This window comes from Globicephala melas, chromosome 7 (assembly GCF_963455315.2).
Source record: "Globicephala melas chromosome 7, mGloMel1.2, whole genome shotgun sequence".
Taxonomy (NCBI): Eukaryota; Metazoa; Chordata; class Mammalia; order Artiodactyla; family Delphinidae; genus Globicephala; species Globicephala melas.
The window spans coordinates 18,159,731-18,184,378 of NC_083320.1; the positions used below are offsets into that span (position 1 = coordinate 18,159,731).

General features: G+C 53.7%; 1 protein-coding gene across 3 annotated transcripts; it reads right to left on the minus strand.

Moving 5' to 3' along the window:
* Positions 1–6,265: 6,265 nt before the first annotated feature.
* Positions 6,266–23,229, minus strand: STK11IP (serine/threonine kinase 11 interacting protein). 3 transcript variants are annotated; one of them, XM_030838687.3, is made up of 24 exons: positions 22,924–23,229; positions 20,636–20,841; positions 20,348–20,422; positions 19,974–20,069; positions 19,468–19,575; positions 19,271–19,342; positions 18,125–18,251; positions 17,791–17,894; positions 17,566–17,661; positions 17,272–17,313; positions 16,929–17,075; positions 16,667–16,751; positions 15,827–16,123; positions 15,449–15,654; positions 15,025–15,141; positions 14,749–14,926; positions 13,162–13,386; positions 12,964–13,067; positions 11,827–11,924; positions 11,556–11,734; positions 11,277–11,358; positions 11,003–11,073; positions 10,280–10,527; positions 6,266–9,543 (listed from the first exon to the last, which is right to left on the minus strand). In XM_030838687.3, the coding sequence occupies exons 1-24, from the start codon at positions 22,973–22,975 to the stop codon at positions 9,394–9,396; spliced, it is 3,165 nt and encodes a 1,054-aa protein (XP_030694547.1). In that variant the 5' UTR covers positions 22,976–23,229; the 3' UTR covers positions 6,266–9,393. The 3 variants fall into 3 exon arrangements, 2 of the variants coding, with proteins under 2 accessions (XP_030694547.1, XP_030694479.1); XM_030838619.3 differs by having other exon boundaries at positions 22,915–23,002; XR_004035614.2 differs by lacking the exons at positions 6,266–9,543; positions 10,280–10,527 and having other exon boundaries at positions 11,006–11,073; positions 11,277–11,442; positions 22,915–23,229.
* Positions 23,230–24,648: the final 1,419 nt, after the last annotated feature.

Here is a 24,648-nt window from a genome sequence, read left to right on the forward strand (position 1 = left end):
TAAGCTAGTTTCAATATTACTACAAATCAGAGACACAAAAGCCTCAGGTAACTTGAGATTTGAAAAATGATGAAATGTACACACCTGAAATAAGTAGAAGTTGGCTTATATCTCAAAGCGCAGTAAGTCTTCCAGCCAAACTGAAGATACCAACCACGCCAATTCAAAGAAGACAGAAAGATCCAAGATCTAACTCCATCAGGGTAGATTCTGACAGTCCTTGGCCAATGAACCAATCTTTGCAATTATAATCCTAACTTGGCAGGCTGAAGAGTTTCTGGAAGACGATAGGGTGTGGGTTCAGGTAGCCCCAGGTTGTCACTGAGACTGGCCTGGAATTCTTTCTTGCCAACGGTACCTCCTCCCTGTTTCCCAGAAGAGAGCACCCAGTGCCGTATGCTGTTGACTGGCCTCATGGTGAGTAAGACCTTATTTTATTTTTACTAGAGAAGTAACGTGGCTTTGATAAAAAGCCTAGACTCTGGAGTTAGAGATACCGTATATAAATGCCAGTTCAATGCTTGGCACAGAATATGTGCTCAATAAATGTCATTCTTCTTATTTACTATTGTTGTTACTCTGCAGTGGTTTATCCTGTCATAATCCATGTGTCCATCAGTAAGCCTGGACTCAGTTTTGAAACAAACCCAATCCCAGGACAACACCGCCTGCCCTTGAAGTTTCTCTCGCCCTGCGGAGCCCACCTTTCAGCTCCAGAGGAATGGATTCATCTGTGCTAGGGTGACATTTTGACATATGAGTCTAGGTCCTTTCTTCTCCCCTAACCCCGCCCAAACAGTTAGCCTGCTTTGGATTTTGTCATTTGGGGGGAATGGGTGGGACGGAAAGCCAGCAAGCCTTTTTGCCTTTTGCTCATACAGAGCCGAAGTCTCAGGAAACCCAGGGAGGCCCGCAGAGGAAGAAAAAGAAAAGGTTAGCAAGACCCTCAGTGTCTTGGCCAGAAACTGGGGAGGGGAGGGAGGGGTGGAGGAGCCACCCTTTGCCCTCCCCGATCAGCAAAGCAGAAGGAGGTTACCCCCCGTTCCCCGAGATGGGGGGAGGTCAGTGAGTCCTGCCAACCCCATGGAATGGGGGCTTGAAATAAAAGGTTGTTTTTTTTTTTTTTTTTTTTTTTTTTGCGGTACACGGGCCTCTCACTGTTGTGGCCTCCCCCACTGTGGAGCACAGGCTCCGGACGCACAGGCTCAGCGGCCATGGCTCATGGGCCCAGCTGCTCCGCGGCACGCGGGATCCTCCCGGACCGGGGCACGAACCTGTGTCCCCTGCATCGGCAGGCGGACTCCCAACCACTACGCCACCAGGGAGGCCCTAAAAGGTTGTTTTGAAAATGTTTGTAATGTTTCTTTCACTCCCAAGTGTGTAAACTGAGACCCACACACTCACTCTACACTCTACTCCAGGTGTTGGGTATACATCAGTGAAGAAAATCTGACATGGTCCCTGCCCTGGGGCAGCTTACAGACAACAAACAAGCAAAAACATAAATCATAATGATGACATGCAGCAAGCGCCACGGGGGGAAGCCCATTTACAGGGAACATTCATGTAACAGAGTTAAGAACGTGCTCTGTAAAGAGGAGACAATTAAGCTAAGACCTGAAGGGTACGAAAGAATCAGCCATGCAAAGAGGGGTGAGTTGGGGAAGCAGGAGAAGCATCCCGGGCAGAAGGATGAGCTCGGGAAAGGCCCCGTGGCAGGAAAGGTTGGCATCTGCACAGGTATCTGGGTGCTGAGGGTCTGGATGGTGGTAGGATGCGGTATCCCTGGAACCTGGTGCCACAAGGGGGCAGATTGAAAAGGACTAGAGGGTAGGCACCCTGGAAGGTCTAAGAGGCAATAAGGTTTCAGAGAAAGAGAAGAAGGGCCGGCGTTGGAGATCCAGCATCCCCTTGGTGAGAATCACCTTGCTTAACCTGAGTCTCAGCTTCCTCCCCTGTAAACTAGAGATCACACTTTTCCCTCAAGGTTGTACCAAGTGCAATGATGTCAATGAAATGATTAGTACAAAGTAGATGCTCCAAAATGCTGTTAGGATGATAGTCTCTTTCCATAATCTTTCCTGTCCTCATGACCCAGCTCCAAGGTGCTTTTCCCCCACTCCCTCCACGGACTCCCTCCACCTCCTTGAGAGACAGAGCATGTCTGGTTCATCCTCATATCCCACCCCCTCCTCTCACAGAGAGCCTGGCACACTTTAGGAGCTCGGTAATGTCTGTGGCATTGAAGGCGAGTACACAAGTAGTTATAGTAACTAATAAACTGAAGAATGTTTTTGTGGAGGGCGTAGAAGTCACTGAGTCCAAGACGATCAAATGACTGAGGATGGGCCAAGAAGAAAGCATGCCATGGTCTGCTTACGTCCCCAGCAGTGTCTGAGGTTCCCTCTGAAGCACACTGGAGAAATAGCCACTCATAAACACACAGGCAGGAAGATGCAGGCTTTCCCTCTCCGCTTACAAAGGGCATTTCTAGGCAACATAGCAGGTTGTAATAACAAACAGGCAGGGTTTTTTCGTTTTTTTGTTTTTTTCTTTTTTTCTTTTTTTGCGGTACGCGGGCCTCTCGCTGTTGTGGCCTCTCCCGTTGCGGAGCACAGGCTCCGGACGCGCGGGCTCAGCGGCCATGGCTCACGGGCCCAGCCGCTCCGCGGCATGTGGGATCTTCCCGGACCGGGGCACGAACACATGTCCCCTGCATCGGCAGGCGGACTCTCAACAACTGCGCCACCACAGAAGCCCCCAGGCAGGGTTTTTAAAAACAGCATTTATTTACTGCTTTATGATTCACATAGTGCTTCCATGTACATCACTGCACTCAACAATTTGGTGACCTGGATAAGATATTGATTAGTCTCCTCTCCTCACTGTAGATGAAGGAGCCACAGAGCAGCAAGGGCAAGTTGCTTGCTTGTGGTTAAATAGTGAGATGCAAAACTAAACCATAATCCCGGATCTTTTGGGTCTAAATCCCCTGTGCCTTTTCCCATATGACCATCACACACACTGACTCTTGATTAGGTGGATGCAAAATGCTGCATGCACCCAGAGATGGGCAAAGCAGCCACACAGAACGGCGCGTGAAATTCCAGCCACAGCTAACCAATCTGGGCGGGGTCTTCTTAGAAGCTACCGCAGCATCTTGGCAACAGAGAAGGACGTCACCCCTCACTCCTCATGAAATGATTCATCAGCAAAGATGGACCCTCTCGCATTGAGAAAGAGGGATGGGTCTTCAAGCTGAGCTGTTCCCCTCTTCCAAAGTCTTAGGAATCAAAGCTTACACCACTCAGTTGGGCCACTGACCGCCCCCCAGGGCTTCATATAAATTTTTAATATAATTTTTGAATCATAACACATTGAGAGTTTTTTAAAATACTTTTCAGCTAAAAAGTAAATAAAACATAAAAGTCAATTCCACCCCTCTCCCCCTTCTGCCTCGTTCTCATCTTCATCCCCTACCACAGATATCTGTTTATTCCCTCCAGAATTTATTTACACAAATAGGAGCACACAGGAATGTATATTTTATCCCCTCCCACCTTATTTCTACATATGTTGTTATGTGCAATTTCAGGGAGTGAATCCTTTCCCTCCACTGCCTTGGGCCTCCACTGCCAGCAAGCCCAAGGCCAGACAGGCAATCGATAGGCACTCGTTGGAGGGGAAAGGCCAGACTGAGCGGACAAATCGATCTCCGGTGTCAGTCCAGGGTGTGTAAGGCAAGTCCTGCAGACTGACGTCTGTGCACAAGTGTCAGTGGCAAAGCAGCCCCAGTTTCTCAGAATGTAGCAGGGTCTGAGGAGGAGGTGTGTCCCGGCAACTCCTCCAGGTGGGGTGCGTCCCGGCAACTCCTCCAGGTGGGGTGCAGAGCTAAAGGTCAGACGCTCCCAGGAGTGGTAATGACCTCGGCAGGCAACACCAGCACCTCTGTCCTCTGGCTCACCAAACAAAGAGCGTCCTCAGGACAAAGGGCGCAGAGGACTTCGTTGAATTGTTACAGAAAACAAAGATGTGCCCAGAGATTTTAAGCACAAGGAAATGGAAGAAGCTCCTCTTTCAAGTCCCCCAGCCTCACACGGCTTTTCAGATGACCCTAAAATGACTGGAGATTATTCTGCTCCATCCGGACCATGACCTGATGGGGCTTCTGGGAATGTGCTTGTTGACGGGCCCGGCTTCCATGAAAGGTAGCTCTGGGCCAGAGGCTGGGGAAGGCTTTTGTCAGGACCAGCACAGGCTCTGTTTGCAGATGGTGCAAAATCACTGATGGGGAAGGGGAGTGTGCACACTGCCAAGAAAGTGGACTAATATTTTTGGGAAGTTTTAATTTGCTTCAATTAAAAATTCAGGCCAGCTCCGCACAAAACAGAAGTAGGTGAACTTATTTCCTGAAACTCTGCACCATCCTTTCTTGGCCCCTCCACCCCTGCAGAAGGAGGCTTGTCGCTGAGAGAACCTCCACCCCAGCCAGCTTTTCCCAACTGGCCAGTTCCAAGATTCACACAATTTCCTCCCCATTCTCCGGCCAGATCAGACCTGGGCCCTGCTGGGGATGGGAGAGAGAAACCACCTGGCTCCAAGAGACAGGAAAAACCTGTCTCTGGGGCCTCAGCGCCAGCCTTCCAGGTCTGGGTCATGTCTATACACTCAGGGTTCTTTTCTTGAGCTTATTGGCTCTGTATCTTACAACCAGAGGAACAGGAGAAACACTTGAGAAGATTAGATGCTTTGAACAATGCATGGAACACAGTAAGGGCTCACTAAGCCACAGCTGTTAGGTTGTTACCTTCATCAGTATTTAGGGGTGTTCCTCTATAAATCTCTAACGGAGCCTCAAATACTGGCCCCACCACATCCTCCCTGCAGTCCTGGCCCAGAGAATGTAGTTGTTTCGAGGGAGTAGTTTATGAGCCACTGGGGAACACCTTTGGCCCTGACATATGCTCTAATGGACTCTGCGATAGAGCCTGTGTCCTATTAATCTCTGTGGAGTGAAGGAATGAATAAATGCATCCATTCCCTGGGTTTATGAATGAGTATGTAATGCACATGCTTCAGGAGAAGAACAAAGCCGACCCACATGGAGGTCAGGAAAGGCACAGCTGCTCAGAGTGGCCCTAAACACCCTAACGCCTTCTCCCCCGCTGGGGCCCAGCCGTTCTTTTCCCTCCCTGGAATCCAGGGACCTCGATATGGGACTTTCAGTCCTTCATGAGGAGGGCCTGAGGCTAACTGTCCTCCAGTGGCACTGATTCTTTCCCACACGGTTCCATCCTGCCGGGGCCCAGGGTTTGCAGAGGGCTGGCTGGGTCAAGGGTGGAACAAGATCCCAGGAGGATTTAAGTCTTCTCCCCACCCCCCAGTCCCAGGAGCCACCCCCTGCCTTGGACTTCCCCCAAACAAAGCTTTACAGTGAGGCCTAAGTTATCAGAACACATCCCTCCCTGGGGAACCCTAAGTTGAACGCCTCTAGTCAGGGGTAGGGAGTCACCCTCTAGACCACTGTGAAAGAACCACTTCCCTTGCCCTCTAGGGCCACACCTTCCAAACACTCAGTGTTGACCTTTCCAAAAGTAACAGATAGGAATTCCAGAAACATAGTGGTCTCCCAAATTCAGGTGTGCAAAAAACTAGAACTTTTTCCTCTAAAACTCAACTTTATCTTCGTGATGAGTCCCCATTTCTAACCGACAGAAAAGTCAGCCTGGTAACATTCTGATAAACTCAGCCCAATCAGTGATTTAAACTCAATCAATTCAAGTCTAACTTGGTCACTTCCCCACATGGGGGCCAGGCCTATCCCGCTCTCCTGAAGTGACCCCTGCAGCACTCTCTCAGCTGATCTCCAGGCCCCACTGCAGGCCTGCAGGATCTTCTGGGCCACCTCCCTTCTCCAGTCAAGAGAAGTCTGAGCAAATGTCACCAGCCCTATTCATTTTTTTTTTTTTTGATCTTGCTCAGTTTTTTTTTTTTTACTTTTTATTGGAGTATAGCTGATTTACAGTGTTGTGTTACTTTCTGCTGTACAGCAAAGTGAATCCGTGATACATGTACATATATCCACTCTTTTTTAGATCCTTTTCCCATATAGGCCATTACAGAGTATTGAGTAGAGTTCCCTGTGTTATACAGCAGGTCCTTATTAGTTATCTATTTTACATATAGTAGTGTGTATATGTCAATCCCAATCGCCCAATTTATCCCCCCCACCCCTTTCCCCCCGGTAATCATAAGTTTGTTTTCTACACCTGTGACTTTGTTTTGTAAATAAGTTCATTTGTACCATTTTTTTAGATTCCACATTAAAGTGGTAGGATATTTGTCTTCCTCTGACTTACTTCACTCAGTATGACAATCTCTAGGTCCATCCATATTGCTGCAAATAGCATTATTTCGTTCTTTTTTATGGCTGAGTAATATTCCACTGTATATATGTTCCACATCTTCTTTATCCATTCATCTGTTGATGGACATTTAGGTTGCTTCCATGTCCTGGCTATTGTAAATAGAGCTGCAGTGAACATTGGGGTGCCTGTATCTTTTCGAATCATGGTCTTCTCTGGATATATGCCCAGGAGACGGATTACTGGATCATATGTTAGCGCTACTTTTAGTTTTTTAAGGACCCTCTATACTGTTCTCCATAGTGGCTGTACCAATTTACATTCCCACCAACAGTGTAGGAGGGTTCCCTTTTCTCCACACCCTCTCCAGCATTTGTTGTTTGTACATTTTTTTGATGATGGCCATTCTGACTAGTGTGAGGTGATACCTCATTGTAGTTTTTTTTTTTTTTTTTTTGCTGTACGCGGGCCTCTCGCTGTGGCCTCTCCCGTTGCGGAGCACAGGCTCTGGGCGCGCAGGCTCAGCGGCCACGGCTCACAGGCCCAGCCGCTCCGCGGCATGTGGGATCTTCCCGGACCGGGGCACGAACCCGTGTCCCCTGAATCGGCAGGCGGACTCTCAACCACTGCGCCACCAGGGAAGCCCCTCATTGTAGTTCTGATTTGCATTTCTCTAATAACTAGTGATGTTGAGCATCTTTTCATGTGCTTTTTGGCCAACTGTATGTCTTTGGAGAAATGTCTATTTAGATTTTCTGCCCATTTTTGGATTGGGTTGTTTGTTTTTTGATATTGAGCTGCATGAGCCGTTTGTATATTTTGGAGATTAATCCCTTGTTGGTTGCTTCGTTTGCAAGTATTTTCTCCCATTCTGAGAGTTGTCTTTTCATTTTGTTTATGGTTCCCTTTGCTGTGCAAAAGCTTTTAAGTTTAATTAGGTCTCATTTATTTATTTTTGCTTTTATTCACCAGCCCTATTCTTCCAGGTCCTTCCCAACTGCCATATCTCCATCTGCCCCGGTGGCCTGGGGAGCATCTGACAGGTCACTGTCCTTCCTAATTCCAAACAGGGAGCAAGGCACAGGGCCCGCCGCCCTGAGAGCCCCCCAACGTCAGGGGAGCTGCACCGACACTGCCTCTAATGCTCTTCTCTAAAAACCCTCCCCTCTCCCGCTCCAGACCTCTTATCTAGTTAAGGTCCCTTTCACATCTCTTCTTACAGCTTAGCCCTTTCACTTAAAACTGCAAGACCCAGCATCTTGTTCTCTCCAGTCAGCTGGGAGGGGTGAAAACCACCCACGAATTAATACTTCTCCTAACATCTCACCACACTCTGGAGGAAAGAAAAACTTCAAATATGGTGCATCTGGGCCTCCCCGTCCTAGACAAGTGTACGGTTATTCAGAGAGCCCCAGCGCAGGATAAAGTGCGCAGTGATCCCGCTCTAAGCGGGGCTGGCACAGAGGCCCACGCACTGCAGTGAAGGGGCAGGCAGTGCGCCCAGTGGTTTGCTGACAGCGCAGGTTTGAAGTTATATTAGCCTGGACTCATCAGGTCTCCTTACTGACGAGATCTTGGGCAAATCATCCACCTCCTCTAGGCCTCAGTTTCCTCACCTGTAACAAGATGCCACCACCTCCCAGGACCCCTGCGTGGAGCAGACTGTCAACACTGAACTCAGTGCCTGGCACGTACCTGCTCCCAAAATAAGGCCCACCCATTAGTTCTCAAAACCACACACACACTCAACCAGAGCCAGGCTCTGGGGCTCCGTGGGAATCCCCACGCTCCCTTCCCAAGCCCTTTTACCAGGACCTCTCTACACGAACGTATGGGAGCCACTACTCCCCTTGTGTTCATTCTTGGGTGCAGGAAACAGATCCCTACTCAGGCTGGGTCAAGTCAGAATAGGGGTGTATGTAGTTCGGACCCTTCAGCGGCTCATATTCGGCTCAAATTAGCTTAAGCCGAACAGAAAAAAGGAGGGGCTCCCCTTTGGCTCACATAACCTAAAATTCCAGGGCTATCTGCCTGCGGTCACTCTGGACCCAAGGACTCCACGGACACCACCCAGACTTGGCCTTGCTTGCCCCACCTCTCAGCTCTGCCTCCCTGTCTCGGCATGGTTCCACCTCCCCTCAGGGCCAGCAGCTGCAGGCTCGTCCTCTCAGCCCTCCTGGGGGAAACTTGCGTCTTTCTCGGCTGCTCCAGCAAAAGGCCAGGACTGGGCCTTGGTAGAGGCCAAGCTGGGCCACAGGGGAATTCCTGAACCGATCACCACAGCCACAGAGACACAGGGAGAGGAGTGGGGTCAACCCAACCAGGCCCCTGGGCTGAGTGAGGCAGTACTGACAAGAAGGCAGGAACGGAAACCACCAGGTGGCTGCCCTCCCTCCACAGCCCGGCTCCACGAACCCGCTACCCAGTCGCACTCGTATTCAGCTCCCACTGCCAATGGCCTGAGAGTCTCGTTAGTTCCCAGCTGAAACTCAGGAGAGTGACAATGTGAGTGTCCCAGCTCTTTGTTAGGCAGTGATTTCCACACCAGGCCTCATGACAGGTGCTGCTGGCTGAGGACTGGTGCCCATAGGTAGGAGTCCTACTGGATCCCATCAGAGGGGGCAAAAAGCAGGGTTGGAAGATGGGGTCTCACAGTTCAAACAGGCTGCTTGGCCTGTCCGTTGGGGAAGAGCCATGGGCGGGGCAGTTTCTGTTAGAAGTAGTAGAGGAACAGCAGGCCTCACGAGTGACACATCCAACTGCACCCATGGCATCCGGAATGGAAACAACTTTATTGATACCTGAGAAAAAGTGCAGGAGAAACACTCCTTCTGACCACTCAGCCCGTTCCCTCGGGCCAGGTCATCTGGAGGCTGGACCAGTCCTCTCACCCTGCCCCTGAGTTTTGGGTCATTTGGGGCCTTGCTGACCAGTGCCCAAAGGCCAGAGAAGTCCGCAGCCAGAGTCTGGAGAGAGAACACCTGTAGCCGTGGCTCCTGAGGCCGGGGGCGGGACCAGCATGGCAGCCTCACTGGCCAAGATCTAGAGCCTCTTGGGTCACAGTTCGAAGTCCGATGGAAAACAACTCCTCCCAGGGCTCCCGGATCCAGGCCAGCAGGGCCGTCAGCTGCTCCGGACACACAACATGGAGTGCCCAAAAGCTCTCCAGCCGGGACACCTGGCAGACAACCGGTAGTGAGGTGAGACTCACAAGGGCCACACCAGAGCAGGGGAGGCAGGGAAGGCCTCAGGAGGACCCACTGCCCCTCCCTGGTTCATGGCCTCTTCTCATCCCCAAGCCTGTGTCACTCCCCATAAAAGATCCTGACTCTGAGTTTTTTAAACAGAACCCAACCAGCCTTGACTGAAGGCCCCAAAAGGGCTTTCGCATTTACCACCTGGTTTCTTTAATCCTCCCTGTTTCCAGAATATCATCAGTTCTGGAGTCAATTCCAAGGAACTGCCTGGGCTTCAGTCCTGGCTCTGCCACTTGTGACCTGGGCAGGTTGGTTAACATCCCCAAGCCTCAGTGTCCTCAACTGTCACTGGACTAATAATCGTAGTACCTCCTCGCGTGGAAGCTGAAAGATTACACGGCTGGCACACGGGCCCCAGCAGACACGAACTCCAAGTAGCCGGGTGCTTCCGAAGGGCCTCCCAGCTGACACAAGGCTGGGCTTCAAGTCCAGGGTGTTTCTGCTGCCTACAACTGCCTCCCTCCCTACTGTCCGACCCCCCCGTGACAGCCTCCCGGTTCCCTGCACCCTAATCCTCTGTGTTCCCCCCTACCTTGACTGCCCGTGGTAAGTTCCATACAGCCCGACACACACACACACACACGCACACACACACACACACACGCACACACACACACGCACACACACTGCCCCTGTCCCTCTCACACGCTCCCACACCTCGTCGTAGAAGACCAGCCGCAGGTGCTCTGGGGCCACGCGATACAGCAGCACGGAGCTCAGGCTGCTGAGTGCCTGCTGCTCCCTGACACGCACTGAAGGACCTGGCCCGGGGGGTGGGGCCTTCTCAGAGGCTTCGCCCGATGCCGCTGGAAGAGGGGCCTCTGCCTGGGACCCTATAGGGTCCTCCTCTAACAGGTACAGGGTGGACAGAGTCAGCAACAGGGACACAGGGCAGGTAGAAGGCCCTGGAGGGAAAGAGGCAGGGTGAGGCCTGGAGGAAAAGGCCATGGAAGAGCCCAGACCCCCCGGGCAGCGTCCCAGCGCTGCTCAGAAGAGGAGTGACCACACTGAGGCAGCCACAACGCGGCCTGTGCCTCTGGGGGCCAAGGCCCCCCTTTCCCAAACGCCAGGGCTCTCCAGCCTCCAAGACCGCTGAGGCCCAAGACGAAGGGGACCTGCCTGACCACCCCACCTCCCCGTCGGAAAGGACCAGCTCTCGTCTTCACCACAAGGAAGAGGTGGAGCAGACCCAGACGATCTGGGCCCAGAAGCAAAGGTCTCTGAGCCACGGACGCCCCAGGGCACCTCCTGGCCCCTCCCAGAGGGGCAGGGAACACCAAGGCTGTTATTTGGGTGGGAAGTCCACATCCCAGCACTGAGAATTGCTACAAAGGCACGGAGAGGCGCTGGGGGGCTGGGGGGCCGGGGCAGTGGCCTCACCTTCAACCAGGAATGCCCGAAGATAGAAGAACCGGAGAGGCTCCAAGGAAGGGTCTGTCTCTAGCAACGGCCTGGGGAGAAAGTGGCAGGCCCAGGAAGGAGTAGTCAGCCAGGGGATGGGAAGTACCACGACAGGGTAGAGTGGGGAGAAGGCCAGGCCCGGGTCAGGAGGCATGGGCGCTCAGGGCCCGACCAGGGGCTTGTGGAGAGAGGGCCTGTGCTCCACGAGCAGCGTCTGGGCCTCAGCCTGGCCTCAGTCTCCTTATCGACTCACCAGAGCCGATGCTTCGGGGTCACCTCCTCCTCCGTGGCGCTGACGCTGCTCCTCCGGGTGGGGGGCAGAGACTGCAAGACATCTGGACAGAGCCAGCCAGGGACAGGGATCCCTCAAAGACTCCATCCCAACCTCTCAACACCTTCCCATCCTCTGCACTGCGGAACTTCCAAGAGGGATGGGTCCCGTTACCTGGCTGTCTCCGCTGCGGGCACCAGAGCTGGCGCTGTGGCCCTCGGCCCCCACCCCACCCTCCCTCCTCCCCCTTCCCTCTCTCACCCGTAAGCTCCTCCAGGAAGGCCCGGCAGTGCCTGGCATCTCGGGGCAGCAGGACACAGCCACCTGCCCCGGCCGCCCACTCCAGCCGCAGGCTCTGTCCTGCCAGGCCCAGCTCTATGCTACTCAGATCCTGCAGGGGAATGGCCAGGGTCGGCTGCAGCCAGCCAGCCGGAGGCCCGCTGTGGAGACAGTGAGGGCAGAGCGGCAGGAATGAGTGAGAGCATGGGGGCCCCGGACGGACCCCTCCCTGGCCATGGCCCCGCTCACTCACCGGATCTCCCCTGTCACCTTCAACACGTAGAGCCTATGATCAGACACAACCGCGAGACACAGAAACTCCCCAGGGTGCCCTGCCAACACCACTGGCACCTAAGGGGAAGAGTAAGTTGATGTGAAACAGAGAGAACTAGAGAGGCGGCTGCCAGGCTGAGGGCCGAGCTACCGGTGACCCTGCGCGTCCATCCCAGGCTCTCCATCAGCCTTGCTCTCTATCCCACAGCCCCGCCTGCACTCAGACCCACGGCAGGCTCTCAGCAGGTCTCCCTGCCTGTCATCTCGCCCCCTCCAATCCACCCTCTGACAGAACAACTGTGCCCAAACAAAAAACCAATTGCCGCTCCCCTGCTTCCAAGGCCTGCAGTGGCTCCCGCAAGACTCAGGGTCAAGTCCAAACTCCGTGGCCGACACAAGACAATGCTCCTGCATGACCCCTGCCTGCCTGTTCAGACTCCTCTCAGGACCCCCACCCTGTGGCTGTCCCAATCACAGCCAGTTCTCCCCACTAGCTACTCTCTCAGGCCTCCATGCATTTGCTGCTTCCTTGTCCTAGAACATTCTTTTCCTCCCTCCTCTGTAACTCATCCTTCAAGACTTCGTTTAGCCACCACCACAGGAAGGGGACGCTTCCCTGGCCCACACAGGCTGGGTCAGATGCCCCTCTACGGCCTGAGTCTGATTCCAGCACCTTCACACCGCGTCATGACTGACTGCTCCTCACACCAGAGGAGAAGATGGAGGGCGAGACCCATGTACTCTAGATCCTTAGTGTCCTGCAGGGCTCAGAGCTCCACAGAGAGGGTCTGATGGCGTGGGGGATATACAATAACGGCTGGAGACCCCACTTACTAAGCGCCAGGGGCTGCACCAGGCAGCCTGCAGACATCGGCTCTCACGTGTGCTCCACACCCCGTGAGGTAGGCAGTATCCTCCCCGTGGTAGAGGGGAGACAACGGAGACTCAAATACCAAGAAACATATTCACAGCCACACTGAGAGCAGCTGCCGGAGTTTAAACCAGAAGCCAGACCTGGAGGCTCCAGCACAACCGCCTGGACACACTTTGCTGTGGTGGAAACAGGCGGAAACCCTGGTCAGTTGGGGCCACAGGGCAGAGCCAGGCTGGCACAGACCTTGAGGCAGCACTGGAACTCCTCTTGGGCATCGGTGAACACCTCAACGTCCAGGAAGAGCCGGAGTCGGTGGTCCACAGAGCAGAGGCCACGGCGCTCAGGGGCTGGCGGCAAGCAGTGGGCCGTCAGCCTGCACCGGCCACCCTGGCTCCAGTGCCCCTCCCCCAAACAGCCCCGTCTCTGTTCTCCTAGACTCACGGGGGCTGAGGCTCCAACTGTGGCAGTCACGGGAGGCCGGTGCCTGAGATGGGGCACTGCCGGCCCTGGTGCCGTACGCACTGTGGCCAGGAGGGCCATGGACGGGGCTCGGAGACTGCGAGGGGGCCGGCGATTGCTCTCCCTGCCTCTGTTTCCCACTGGGGGTTCCAGGGGACAGGAGAACCACGTGATCACTGCCACAGTTTGGACACACGGCAGGCGATTCTGGAGGGAGGATGGGCACAGTCCCGTGAATCACACACACAGCACCACACCCCCTTGCTGTGCTCACAGCACTCCCTCCCCACTCCCCCATCTCCAGCTTCACATGCTAGCTCCAGGCACTCCCAACCCACCTGATGCCCTCTGCAGGAGCGGCTGCTGACCAATCGCTCCCCGCCCCAGTGAGGGATGAGCAAGCCCGGAGCCTCGGCCCACAACCTCAACACACCCTGCCTTCTCATCTCAGGTTGTCTCAGAGAGGGCCAAACTCAGCCAGGCCTTGCTCTGGGTCCCTCTCACAGCCTTGGGCTGGGCATACACTTGATGTCTGAAAGCCCCAAATCAACAGATAAGGGTCCGATTCCAGGCTCCATTACTTGAAGGCTGTCATCTAAGCAACTCTGACAAGCCACCTAAGCGTTCTGTGCCTGGTGCCTCATCTGTGAGACGGGGATGATGATGGTATCTATCTTAGAAGGTGGTCAGGACGACGGAATGGAATCGGGTAAAGATTCCAGGACACAGATCAGCGATGAGAAAGGAAACATTCTTTGAGCAGCTACAACGCACTGGGAACGTGCTAGACCCTTTGACGTTGTATCAAAACTCTCCTGAGGGCTTCCCTGGTGGCGCAGTGGTTGACAGTCCGCCTGCCGATGCAGGGAACACGGGTTCGTGCCCCGGTCCGGGAGGATCCCGCATGCCGCGGAGCAGACTGCGCCTGTGAGCCATGGCCGCTGAGCCTGTGCTCCGCAGCGGGAGAGGCCACGGCAGTGAGAGGCCCGCGTACCGCAAAAAAAAAAAAAAAAAAAAAAAAAAATCATACATTTCAACGCAAGTGTTACCAAACATATTTCTTTCTTCTTCAGTGTCTTTAAAGACATGGCTTTTGACTGGTCTATAATGGAAAAACCTCTCGTCTTAGAGAACAGGATGTGAAGAGATGCCACGAGGCACTACTGGGTATCAAGTAGCTCACAAGGTCAGTCAGGGAAGGACAGTCTAAGCCAACTCCCACAGCATCCTACCCAGCGGCAAGACAACCCAGCACTGCAGTGGGGGCTCAGGAGGTTTTATGTAGTTTCTGACATATTAGTCAAAAGAAGGAGGGAAAGGCTCCAAGTTATGAAAAATTAATGGGTATGTTTAAGCAGTTACAGAGACAGTATTTCCTGACTTTAAAGGGGGAAAAAGGATGTAATTTCTTTTCTTTCTTTTTTTGGTTTTAATTTTTCCTCCAGGCAGAAAAGTTGGTCCCCGCTCCTTTCTGCCCTAGGGCTCCCCCTGCCCACTCCCACCTCAAAACCATTTTCCCTGAAGCAGCAGGAGGCGCGTGGGTAGGGAGGTCAAGGGCAGGGCTGGTACCTGTCTTCCGGAACAGAGGCCTCCAGCCTTCCTCACCGTCCAGTCCCGACCTGGGCTCCTCTGGCTTGAACTCGTGGCCACAGCGCAGACACTGGAGTCTGCCGCCGGGAGGGTCCCTCGCCTCCCCAAGCTGATGCTTCCCCAAGGTGGCTGCTGGGGTCAACACAGCCAGCAGCTCCTGAAACAGGGCAGGCCAAACAGCGCCGTGAGCAGGACCCCAGCCCTCGGGCTTCCAACTTCCCGCAGCCTCCTGGGCCCCACGCCAGGCCCCATCACCTGGACAGCGGCCTGGGCATCTGGCTCCAGCACCACATAGCGACGCAACTGCCGCTCGGGGCAGATGTAGGAGAAGCGGAGAACGAGGACGGGGCCCCCAGGGCGTGGATCTGAGCCCTGCGCAGGAAGAGGGGGTCGGAGGGATGAGGGTTATACTGAGAGCGTGGAGGAAAACAAAGCTCTGGACTCCGTCAAAATGCTTTTGCTGACCGCCATGCTCCAGCCCAGAAGCTCTGCTCCTCAGCCCAGCCTCCCAGGCCGCCTGGGGCCCACCTTGCCCCGCTCAGCGCCCCTCCGAGGCTCTAAGCTCAGAGAGAGTGTGGGAAGCACGCCGCCCAGTGCCTGGCGCCCGACGCCATGCTGTCAGAGCCGGCTCCCATAGAAGCCCAGCACCGCTTCCAGAAGCCCGGCTCCCGTCGCTCACCTCGGGCACCGGCTCACTCTGGGTCTGGGTCTCAGCCTCTATCTCAGCTGCCTCGAGACTCTGGAGCTCAAGCCGTTCCAGGGTTCGAGCTGCTTGGAGCTCCACCTCAAACAGGTGGCCAGCAGTGACCCAGAGAAAGCATTCCCTGCCCCGCAAGCCCTCGGGCCCCTCCAGGGGACACACCAACATGGGGTGGCAGAGCTCCACTGAGGAGAGACCAAGAGAGGGACCCTGTAAGGAGAGACAGGCAGCCAAGACTCTGCCCCCCGTGGGGTGGCCGTCCATTCCCAAGGGGTCAGCCACCCCGCACCTGGGGTCTCCTAACTCCCAGACGCACCCCACCACTGGCCCCAGCCTCCACGCCCACCGCGCACTCACCCTCCACTCCGCGTGGCTCCTGCCCCTCCTCCTCCTCCTCTTCCTCTTCCCCTCCCTCCTCTTCCTCCTGCGGCTCCGGCTCCACCCCGACCTCCTCTGCCTCTTCCTGTGCAGACTCCGTCTCAGGGGGCGGAGGGCTGCATACAGTCTCTGGGCTCGGTGTGCCCGGACGCAGGGTGCCTAGGGCAGGGGTCCCGGAGGCCTGCAGGTGATTCCTGTACTGCAGCCAGTCACGGCCAAAGCGGTCCCGGAAGCTGTTCATGAGCTCCAGTTCCCGATGCTGCTGCACAAACCACCCTGGGCAGGCGGGGGAGAGCAGCTTAGCGAGCCCAGACCGCCACAGTCCCCGGCGGCCCCGGCCTCTTCTGAGCGTGCCCCTCAGGGTGAAGGAAAAGGGGCTGCGACGGCAGGGGGAGAGCCAGGTCAGAAGGAGCACGGCCCAAAGCGCCTTCTGTGGGACACCGTGGTCACGTGCGACTCAGAAGCACGCAGCACCTGCTGCTTTGGGAGACTGGACAGACCGAGCAGCACATTTAAGGTCCTAAGGCATCCTGAAGAAACTACTTAACTCTCGTTTAACACAGCTTTTCCCAGACTGATCGGGCCACGGAATCCTTTCATCACCTGACCTCTGACATCCAACAAAAACAGTGTTCTTTGAAAAACCCTTTGATAAGTGCTGCCCAGGAGCAGTCTCTTCTCTCTTCCCCAGACTAAAAGGAAAGAGGAAGGACGACGAGGCCCCTCACGATGCTCCACTCCACCAAAACTAAAAGTCCTCCCAGCCAGAGACTGGAGCGCGCTGGACAGGGGCGGGGGGCTGGCGAGGGGCTAACTCACCAGCCAGGGAGGGGTCCAGAGTCCGGGGCTCCGGGTCCGTATCACTGGGTTCCGAGATACTCGCCCGCCTCACACGGACTCGGCTCTGAGGTTGGGTAGAGGGACCACATTCTATGAAAGCCAGGGGCCTGACACCCAACCTGCCCAAGATACACACCCACAGGCAAGGATAAGCCCTTACTTACTCCCAGTGCATTGGCTAACCAGAGCCGCCATTGAGGCACCCAACCCCGGGCACGAGGCAGCCTAGGACACCGTTTACCTTAACCTTACGAACCGGGGGCTGGACCACAACGCCCCCCGACGAGGGGCTGTCACTCAAGTCAGCGCCGCCGGAGGTTTCTGTGGTACTCCCCACCGGCCGGGGCAGAGGTGGGGCCATGGGGCCAAGGCCTGAGGATGGGGAGGTCTGGCGTGGGGCAACAGGAAGGAGAAAGAGGTCGGAGCCAGGGAGCACCTCTGTCCCGCCCGAGCTCGCTGAGAGACGGGACCCGCTTGCAGCTGAGCAGGCAGCCCCCTCCTGCACAGCCCTCTATTTTCCTCAGCCAGTGCCCTCCCTTCACATCCTCCCAAGTCGATCCCGCCATCATTCCCACCACACGAACCTGAAAATCAGTCAGTGACAAGGCCTTCCCATCAAGAAGGAACTGAGTGAAGATAAAAGGGGAGGGTAGTGTCGGTGGGGAGCACACGCCCTGGGGAGCCCCAAGCCAGGGCTGGGGGTCCTCCTAGCCCTGTAAGCACCAGCAGGGTCGGCGAGGGGGAACAGCATGATAGGCAGGGGGTCCGAGGCCTTGGTCCCTAGCCTAGGGATGGGGGTGGAAAGGCAAGAGGGTGCAGGGGCTGGGGAGGCCTAGGCAGGAAAGGGAAGGCAGAGCAGACGCGGGAAGACCACTCACCCCAGCAGCAGCGTCCCTGGCACGGGGCGACAAGCACCGGGCGGTGGCCGCTCGGTGCTCAGGGTGGAACCACAAAGGGTTCCCCTCCAGGCAGAGCTGGGGACAGGAAGAGGAGGCTGAGGCAGGCCTCGGGCACCCCCGTGTGAGGAGGGATGCTGAGCGGCTCAGCATGGGGGCGAGGGAGGGAAGGAAGGAGGGGCGCAAAGCTAGCTCCTGGGTCCTCACCTTGCGGAGCTCAGCCAGCAGCCACAGTGGCGACAGCTCCCTGTGTCTTTCCAGCAGGTTGTAGGCCACATCCAGGTGCCGCAGGTTCCGCAGCTGCTCCAGGCCTGGGGCAGGGGTGAGAGGGGAGGAGGGGCATGCGGGTGAGCAAGAGTGGAGGGGGTGGGGGGCACAGCAGAAAGGCCAGCCTGGGCACCTCAGACCTGCCCGAAGGCCGCATGAGAGGCTCTGGGGGCACACGGGTCCCAGGCCGCCCTGAGTCTCACACTGCCGCCGTTCCCCTCCACGTCTGCCCTGTCCTCCCCTACAGCCTGGCCGCCCCATCTCCCCCACTCACCGTGCAGGCTCTGGAGCTCATTGCCTCGTAGTATCAGGGTCCCCAGAGCAGCCCCCGAGGGTCCCATTCTCGGCACCAGACGCAGATGGTTATAGGAGATGTCCAGATGGCAGAGCTCAGACAAGTCCTGGGAGCGGGTGGGGGTGAGGAAGATTCTCTCCTTGACCAAACTCTAGTCAGGCTCCTCTGAACCCTCTTCTCAACTAGGCCTCAACCTTGGCCTATAAAGACTGTCAGCACAAATGATTTCATCCCCCCCACCTCCCTCCACATTAAGGCTTGCACAAATCTACCAGTTTCCGATAGCTCCAGAATGACAACTCCAGTCCCCTTACACTGCTGCCCAGAAAAACTCAAGGCTGCCAGAAGGACTTAGTTTGCTCCAGCCAACGCCTGAAGATAGGGCCCAGGTCTCCCAGCCTCCATGGGACTTCGAAAAGTGCCAGTTAGCAGACCAGACAGGTTTCACACAGACCAATGCCCGTTTCCTGCTTTTTGTAAATTTCCACTTCCCTGACTTCAGAGGAACTCGTCTAGAGTTTGGTCAAGGAGAGAATCTGCTCAAGGCCCCCATCGTCCCCCTTTCCACTAGCTCACTCTCCGCTGAGAACGCCCACCGATGCACAAATCAAACTTGAGTTCAGTTCACGCTGAATAGCTTATTACTGATTAAAATAGTTTTACTACTAATCAAATATCACAAATAGTTTATTACCATTTTAACTAGTATCCAGCTTTATCTAACAGGGAGACATGGGAGAAGTGTCCTTCATCCTCACCACGAAAGCTACCCTTTTCTGAGCTAGGCACTGGGCTAAGTAACATCAGATACCGTTCACAATCATTTTAATACAATAAAAGTAGATACTCCTAGGATGTGCACTTTACAGATAAAAAAATTGAGAGACTAACTAATTTGTCCCAAATCACACAGGGATAGGAGTTGAGATTTGAACACTGCTTTGTCTTATGCTGGAATCTGTGCCTCCAAACAGTATCACCTCCCAGAATGTGGCTCCAAGGGGGTTAGGGGCCTGGGGGCGAGGGCAAGGGCAAGGTGGGAGCAAAAGGAGTCCAGGAGAGAGGGTCAGAGCGGAACAATCAGAGGCCCCAGTGGCTGGGGCCAGCCAGGCTGTTCCTACTCACCATCAGGAAACCCTCACAGTCCTGGACCTGATTGTGGCTCAGGTTCAAGAAGCGCAGAGCTGACAAGAGACGCTGAGGGAGGATGGGGAAAGGAAGTGGAAAATGGGACGCCCCCAGGCAGCCAACTGGCCCTCCTCCCTAAGGACCCATCCCTGTCGTTCCCCAGCTCCCCAAAGCCCCTTCTGAGGCTCACTCACCAGGGAGCTGTCCAAGGCAGTCAGAGTGTTGTAGCTGAAGTCGGCAGAGAGCAGAGCCAGCCAGGGCAGGGCGGAGCAGAGGTCCCCACCGCAGGCTGAAAGGAGCTCCTGCGCAGGCAGGCAGGCGCTGTTACCTCCACTCTCCCCTCCCTACCATGCCAAGACCACGCTCTATCAGCCGGCCGTTCATTCACTCTTTATACACTGAACTCAGTCTGGAGATGAAGACTTAAAGAAAGCCCAGGGCCCTGTCCCCAAGGAGTTCACCGTGGGCAGAGCGGGGAGGCAGACATGAGGATATTGCATACAATATGCTAGGTGTGACTGTAAACATACGGACAGGCACAGAGTGCTGCAGGAACACAGCAGAAGAAGCAAGGACACTGGGTCCAGAGGGAGGTGGGAGGCAGGAGGCAGGGAAGGCTGCAGAGAAGGGGGAACCCCAGAGCTTGGTCCTCCACATCTCTCAGGACAAGGCATCCACGTTCACCCCTCACCCTCCTCACCTCTAATGCCTGGAGGCTCCTGCTGCAAATCAGGGTCTCCAGCTGGGAATAGATGGCACGGAGGCCATGGAGGCAGTGGAGGGGGACACCTCGGAGCTGGGGCAAGGGAAGGGAGGGAGGGAGGAAGATTGAACTTCACAGAAGACAGAGGTCTCATCCCCACCTCCCAACAGGGAGGCAGGAAAAGATGACGAAGCCACCTATGGTTCAGGGCAGCATTAAGTGGATGAGAGTGGGTGGCACAGCACTGCAGAACAACGAGCACACTCAGGTCTGCCCCCGACACCCCACCAAAAGAGGCCACATCTCTTTCTCTGCCCCAAATGGCTGCTCATGCTGGGTTTTGTGCACCGACATCCCCCAACACCCCATACCTCCAGCTGCCGAAGGGACTTGAATGGAAAGATTTTGATGGGCCCTGGGAGGCCAAGACCTGGGACATGGACCAGCTTAAAAAAAAACAAAAAAAAAAACACTCAGGTCACTGAGGTCCAGCACATGTCCGTTTCCTTGGCCTCTCTTCCCTAGCACGGCCAAGCACAGCTCTCACCTCATCTGAATCCGGGCCCTGCAGACTTCGTGCACTTAGGCCGTACCCCCAGCCCCGCCTCCACTGCTCTTTTGGGCTTTTTGTATATCCTACCCCATTCCCACCCCAGAACCTTGAGTGAAAGTGTTTTCTGCAGCACGTCGAAGAGGAACTGAAGCTGGAGGATGACGGGAGAGTCGGCAGGGTGGGAAGGCAGAGCCACAAAGCCTGTCTGGCCAGGGCCCCATGGCCCCAGGTGCAGCTCAAATACGTGATTCAGCTGCTGCAGCGCGGCAGTGAGCAGGCTCAGGGTGCTACGGCCAGACAGGACTGCATCCCCTGCAGGGAGAGGAGCAGACAGGAGGAGCACATAAGAAAAGGCTCTTTCCTTTTATTCTAAGACTTGTGACCCCAGCATACACCCACTCCAACCCGTACTGTCGATCCTCCACTACAGGATCAAATTTTTACCTCTTCCTTGCTCAAAAGTCTTCAACGGCTCCCCTCTACCTTCAGAAACTCCTAACTTTTCAGCCTGATATAGCAGACTGCTTCGCTACAAGACTCCAACTTTTCTAAATATTCCTTCACCTTCTGCTCAAAAGAGCCGGGCCTACTCACAGTGCTGGAAATACAGTCGACTTGGTTCCCAGCTTCCTCATTTTCTGACACACCCCCTTCCACTCTGCCCAGCTTGAGACGTACCTTCTCTCCCGGAAGCTTTCTCAACACACAACACTGCTGAACTTTTTCCCATAATCACTCATTTTACATTAAAGTTGATTGCTTTGTCTGTATTTTTTTTCTGATTGCAAAAGTAACATGCACACTTACAGAAACTTTCAAACAACACTAAAATGCATGTCATGGAAATAACCACTCTACAGCACTAAGGTATTGTTATTGCTCTCCATGTTAAAACTGCTTTCTCCAATGAGACTCTCATCCTTGAGGGCATCTTTGGTATTCATTACTGCAACTAAAAAAGTACAACTACAAGGTAGGCGAAGGGAATTTTTTTAAAGTTTTTTGAAAAAATAAGGATTGACTAGAAGGATTTTGCAGAAATAGTACAGACAGGTCCCTCATACCTTTAAAATTTAATCCCCAATGGTTATATTTTATATGGAGTACAATATCAAAACCAGGAAATTGGCATTGGTACAATGTGTATATATAGATCTATGCTATTTTGCTACATGTAGATTCCCGTAACCACCACTCCAATCAAGATACAAATCTATTCCATCATTGCCACACTCTCCCTCCTGCTACCTCTTTAGTCACTTGTGTCCCTGCACATGCACGCGTGCACGCGCACACACACACACCATCAGCCCTAACCCCTGGAACCAAGTCAGATTTCTGCTGAATTATCAAATCCTACAACCTTGTATGAAGGATTTTCTATGTACTAAACACTGAGGAGATACAGACAAGGTTCAAGGATTCTCCCCACCCTCAAAGAGCCTCCCAGTCTACAAGCAGAGATAAGACATGTGCACAGTTAATACTACAAGCCAGAAAGTAAAAATGCTATAGAGATTCCACAGATACCATCAATAGGAGTGCAGAGTGATGGAAGGCAGCTAACGTTGAGTAATATGTGCCAGACATATGTTACTTCATTTAAATGTCATCAGAATCTCCTAAGAAGCACTGCTAACACTCTCTTACAAATAAGGAAATTGGACTTAAAAGAAGAATCTCGATTGAGATCATACAGCTGGTAGGAAGTTGTCCATCTGATTTCAAAGCCAGGACTTGTTCTACCACAACTAATGCCATCCATTACTGAACAACGACTACGGCTCCACTGTGCCCAGGCTCCGAGGAAAGAAATTATAATAATTACTACCAATTTTGAGCACTTACTATATATGCAATCGTTGTTCTAAATGCTTTATGTGAATTAAAATTAATCCCCATAGCAACCTTTAAGATAAGTACAATCATTATGTCGTTCTGCTGGTGAGGAAAAGTAAGGCTCAGAAAACTTAAACAATTTGGTCAAGTTTGAAAGACTTGGGATTCCAACCCAGGTGGGTCTGACTTCAAATCTCGTGCTTTTAATTATGCTAAACTTAGTGCTTTGCCACAGAACGAGGATTATGACCAGTCCTTGGTCTCGAGGGGCTTACGGCCAAGTAACCATCACTTCCCTCTGAGAGTATCAGAGAACGCATGAAGGAAGTGGCACTGGAGTTTGGCCTCGAAGGATGGCTAAGGTCTAGACTGTCAAAGACAAAGAACAACAGAACGAACAAACCCCAGAGAAGTAAAGAAATGAATTCTTCGACACCCAAACCCTCGGAACCCTAAACAGCTGTAACCCCACGACTCTTACGGGGCGTGTCTCTGGAAGGTAGGAAGTACCCCATCTCGCCCCAGCCCAACCAGAAGTCTACCCACCGGACTCACGCAGCAGCCCAGCGAGCTTCCACACCAGGGAGTCCCGCGGGGCGGTAGTCATGGCCACAGGACGCTGGGGGCGGAGCCTGAACAAAGAGGAAGCGGAAGAGCTTCAGGTGGGTGGTAGTGCCAAAAGGCCAAGACGTCCGCGCAAACCGAGGCCTCGCCGAGAGAAAAACAAACAAAAAAGAGGGCGAGTAAGAGCTCCTCCTTGGTGCCTTTTCAAGGAGCATGAGGTCTGGCCAGCCAGACTGAGCTTTCTGTATAATCCTGCCACCAGCTCTGCAGCCCGGCGCCTATCAATAATGGGCAGGAAGTCCCGCCCCGGAAGAAAGGCGCGCGGGAGGGACGGCCGTAAAGCAGGCCTCCGCTGCCGGAAACCACGCCCTAAGTCGTGCGAACGTGTCGGATGGGGGGCGGTGCCCGCTGGTTCTGTCGAGGGCGGGGCTTCTGCGGCGGCAGCTGCTTGAGCCCAGACCACTGCTGCAAGTTGGGCCTCCGTCGACCGCACCCAGCTGTGGGCTCCGCACGTCCTGAGACGCCCGCTGGGCTCGGCGGTGCTCCTCCGAGCCAGTGAGGAAAATCTGACTCCTTGTTTGCAGACTGGGTGGGGAAGCAGAGTTTAGAGAAAAGGAATTTTCTGTTAGTAAGAAAAAGACTCGTCCAACGTGAACACTCCTTTTTCAATTAAAGGAGAGTATGTCCGCCATGGAGGGACTTTTTTTGACATCTGTGTGAAAGAGCTGGAGCTGGCGGAGGTGCCATCTCTGGGGTTTCTTTGACAGTTTTACTTAATCTCGCTCCAGACTCGCTTTTCTTTTTTCCTTCATCAATATCGGGCTTTCTCATTAGCGATTGTTAGCCTTCCACGTGCACCTCGTCCTTTGTTTGTTGTTGTTGTTGTTTTTACTTTGTTTTCTAACACCTGAATTTAAAAGTTGTTATTGTTTCGGGATTGAAAATGAGAAAACGGATTCACAAAGCTTAGGTTACTTGGGAAGGTCGTTCAATTAGTAACCGATATTGCTGAGACTGCCAAGTTCCCGTTGTAGCTTTCACCTGGCTCCCGGTCAAATAACAGACATCGACTACAGAATTAGATTAAGAATAATGTCTCTTAACAGAATTTCTTGTTTTCAAGGAGGCTTTGTTTGTTTGGTTGGTTGGGTTTTTTTAATGTAGTGCCCAATTTTCTGATTTATTTTCAAAATGAATCGTAAGCCAGTTGAGAGTAGGAATAAGGAATAAGGTCATAGGCATCTTTATCCCAAGTTGCAAAATTTGAAGGATCTTCTTTTCTGAAGGCAAATTATTTGAAATGGCAAGTTATGCCACTAAAGCACACAGTTTGGCGACTATGGCATACTTTGTGTGGTCTGAGCCCAAACCCTAAAAGGCAGTGAAACGACTACGAGGAAGCACGTCATGATCAGCGAAGCAGTATAAAAATATGAAGTAAAAGTAGGACCTCGATATATATATATATTTGTTTTTTTTATTGGAGTATAGTTGCTTTACAATATTGTGTTAGTTTACCCTGAACAGCAAAGTGAGTCAGCTATACCTGTACATATATCCCCTCTTTTTTAGATTTCCTTCTCATTTAGGTCACCACAGAGCATTGAGTTCCCTGTGTTCTACAGTAGGTTTCAATATATTTTTGTTGAATTATTAATCCCATAAGGGTGATGATTGTCAGTCCCTTTTTAGCAATTGCCTGGAACCTGGGAGGGC

Bases quoted from the DNA above. Each gene is read 5' to 3' on its own strand.
- STK11IP (XM_030838619.3), bottom strand. From the start codon at position 22,975: ATGACTACCGCCCCGCGGGACTCCCTGGTGTGGAAGCTCGCTGGGCTG. The intron at 19,343-19,467 runs GTGAGTGAGCCT...ATCCTCCCTCAG, and splicing joins CTGCCTTGGACAGCTCCCTG to CGTCTCTTGTCAGCTCTGCG. The intron at 17,895-18,124 runs GTGAGTGGGGGA...CCCCTGCCCCAG, and splicing joins TGAGCTCCAGAGCCTGCACG to GCCTGGAGCAGCTGCGGAAC.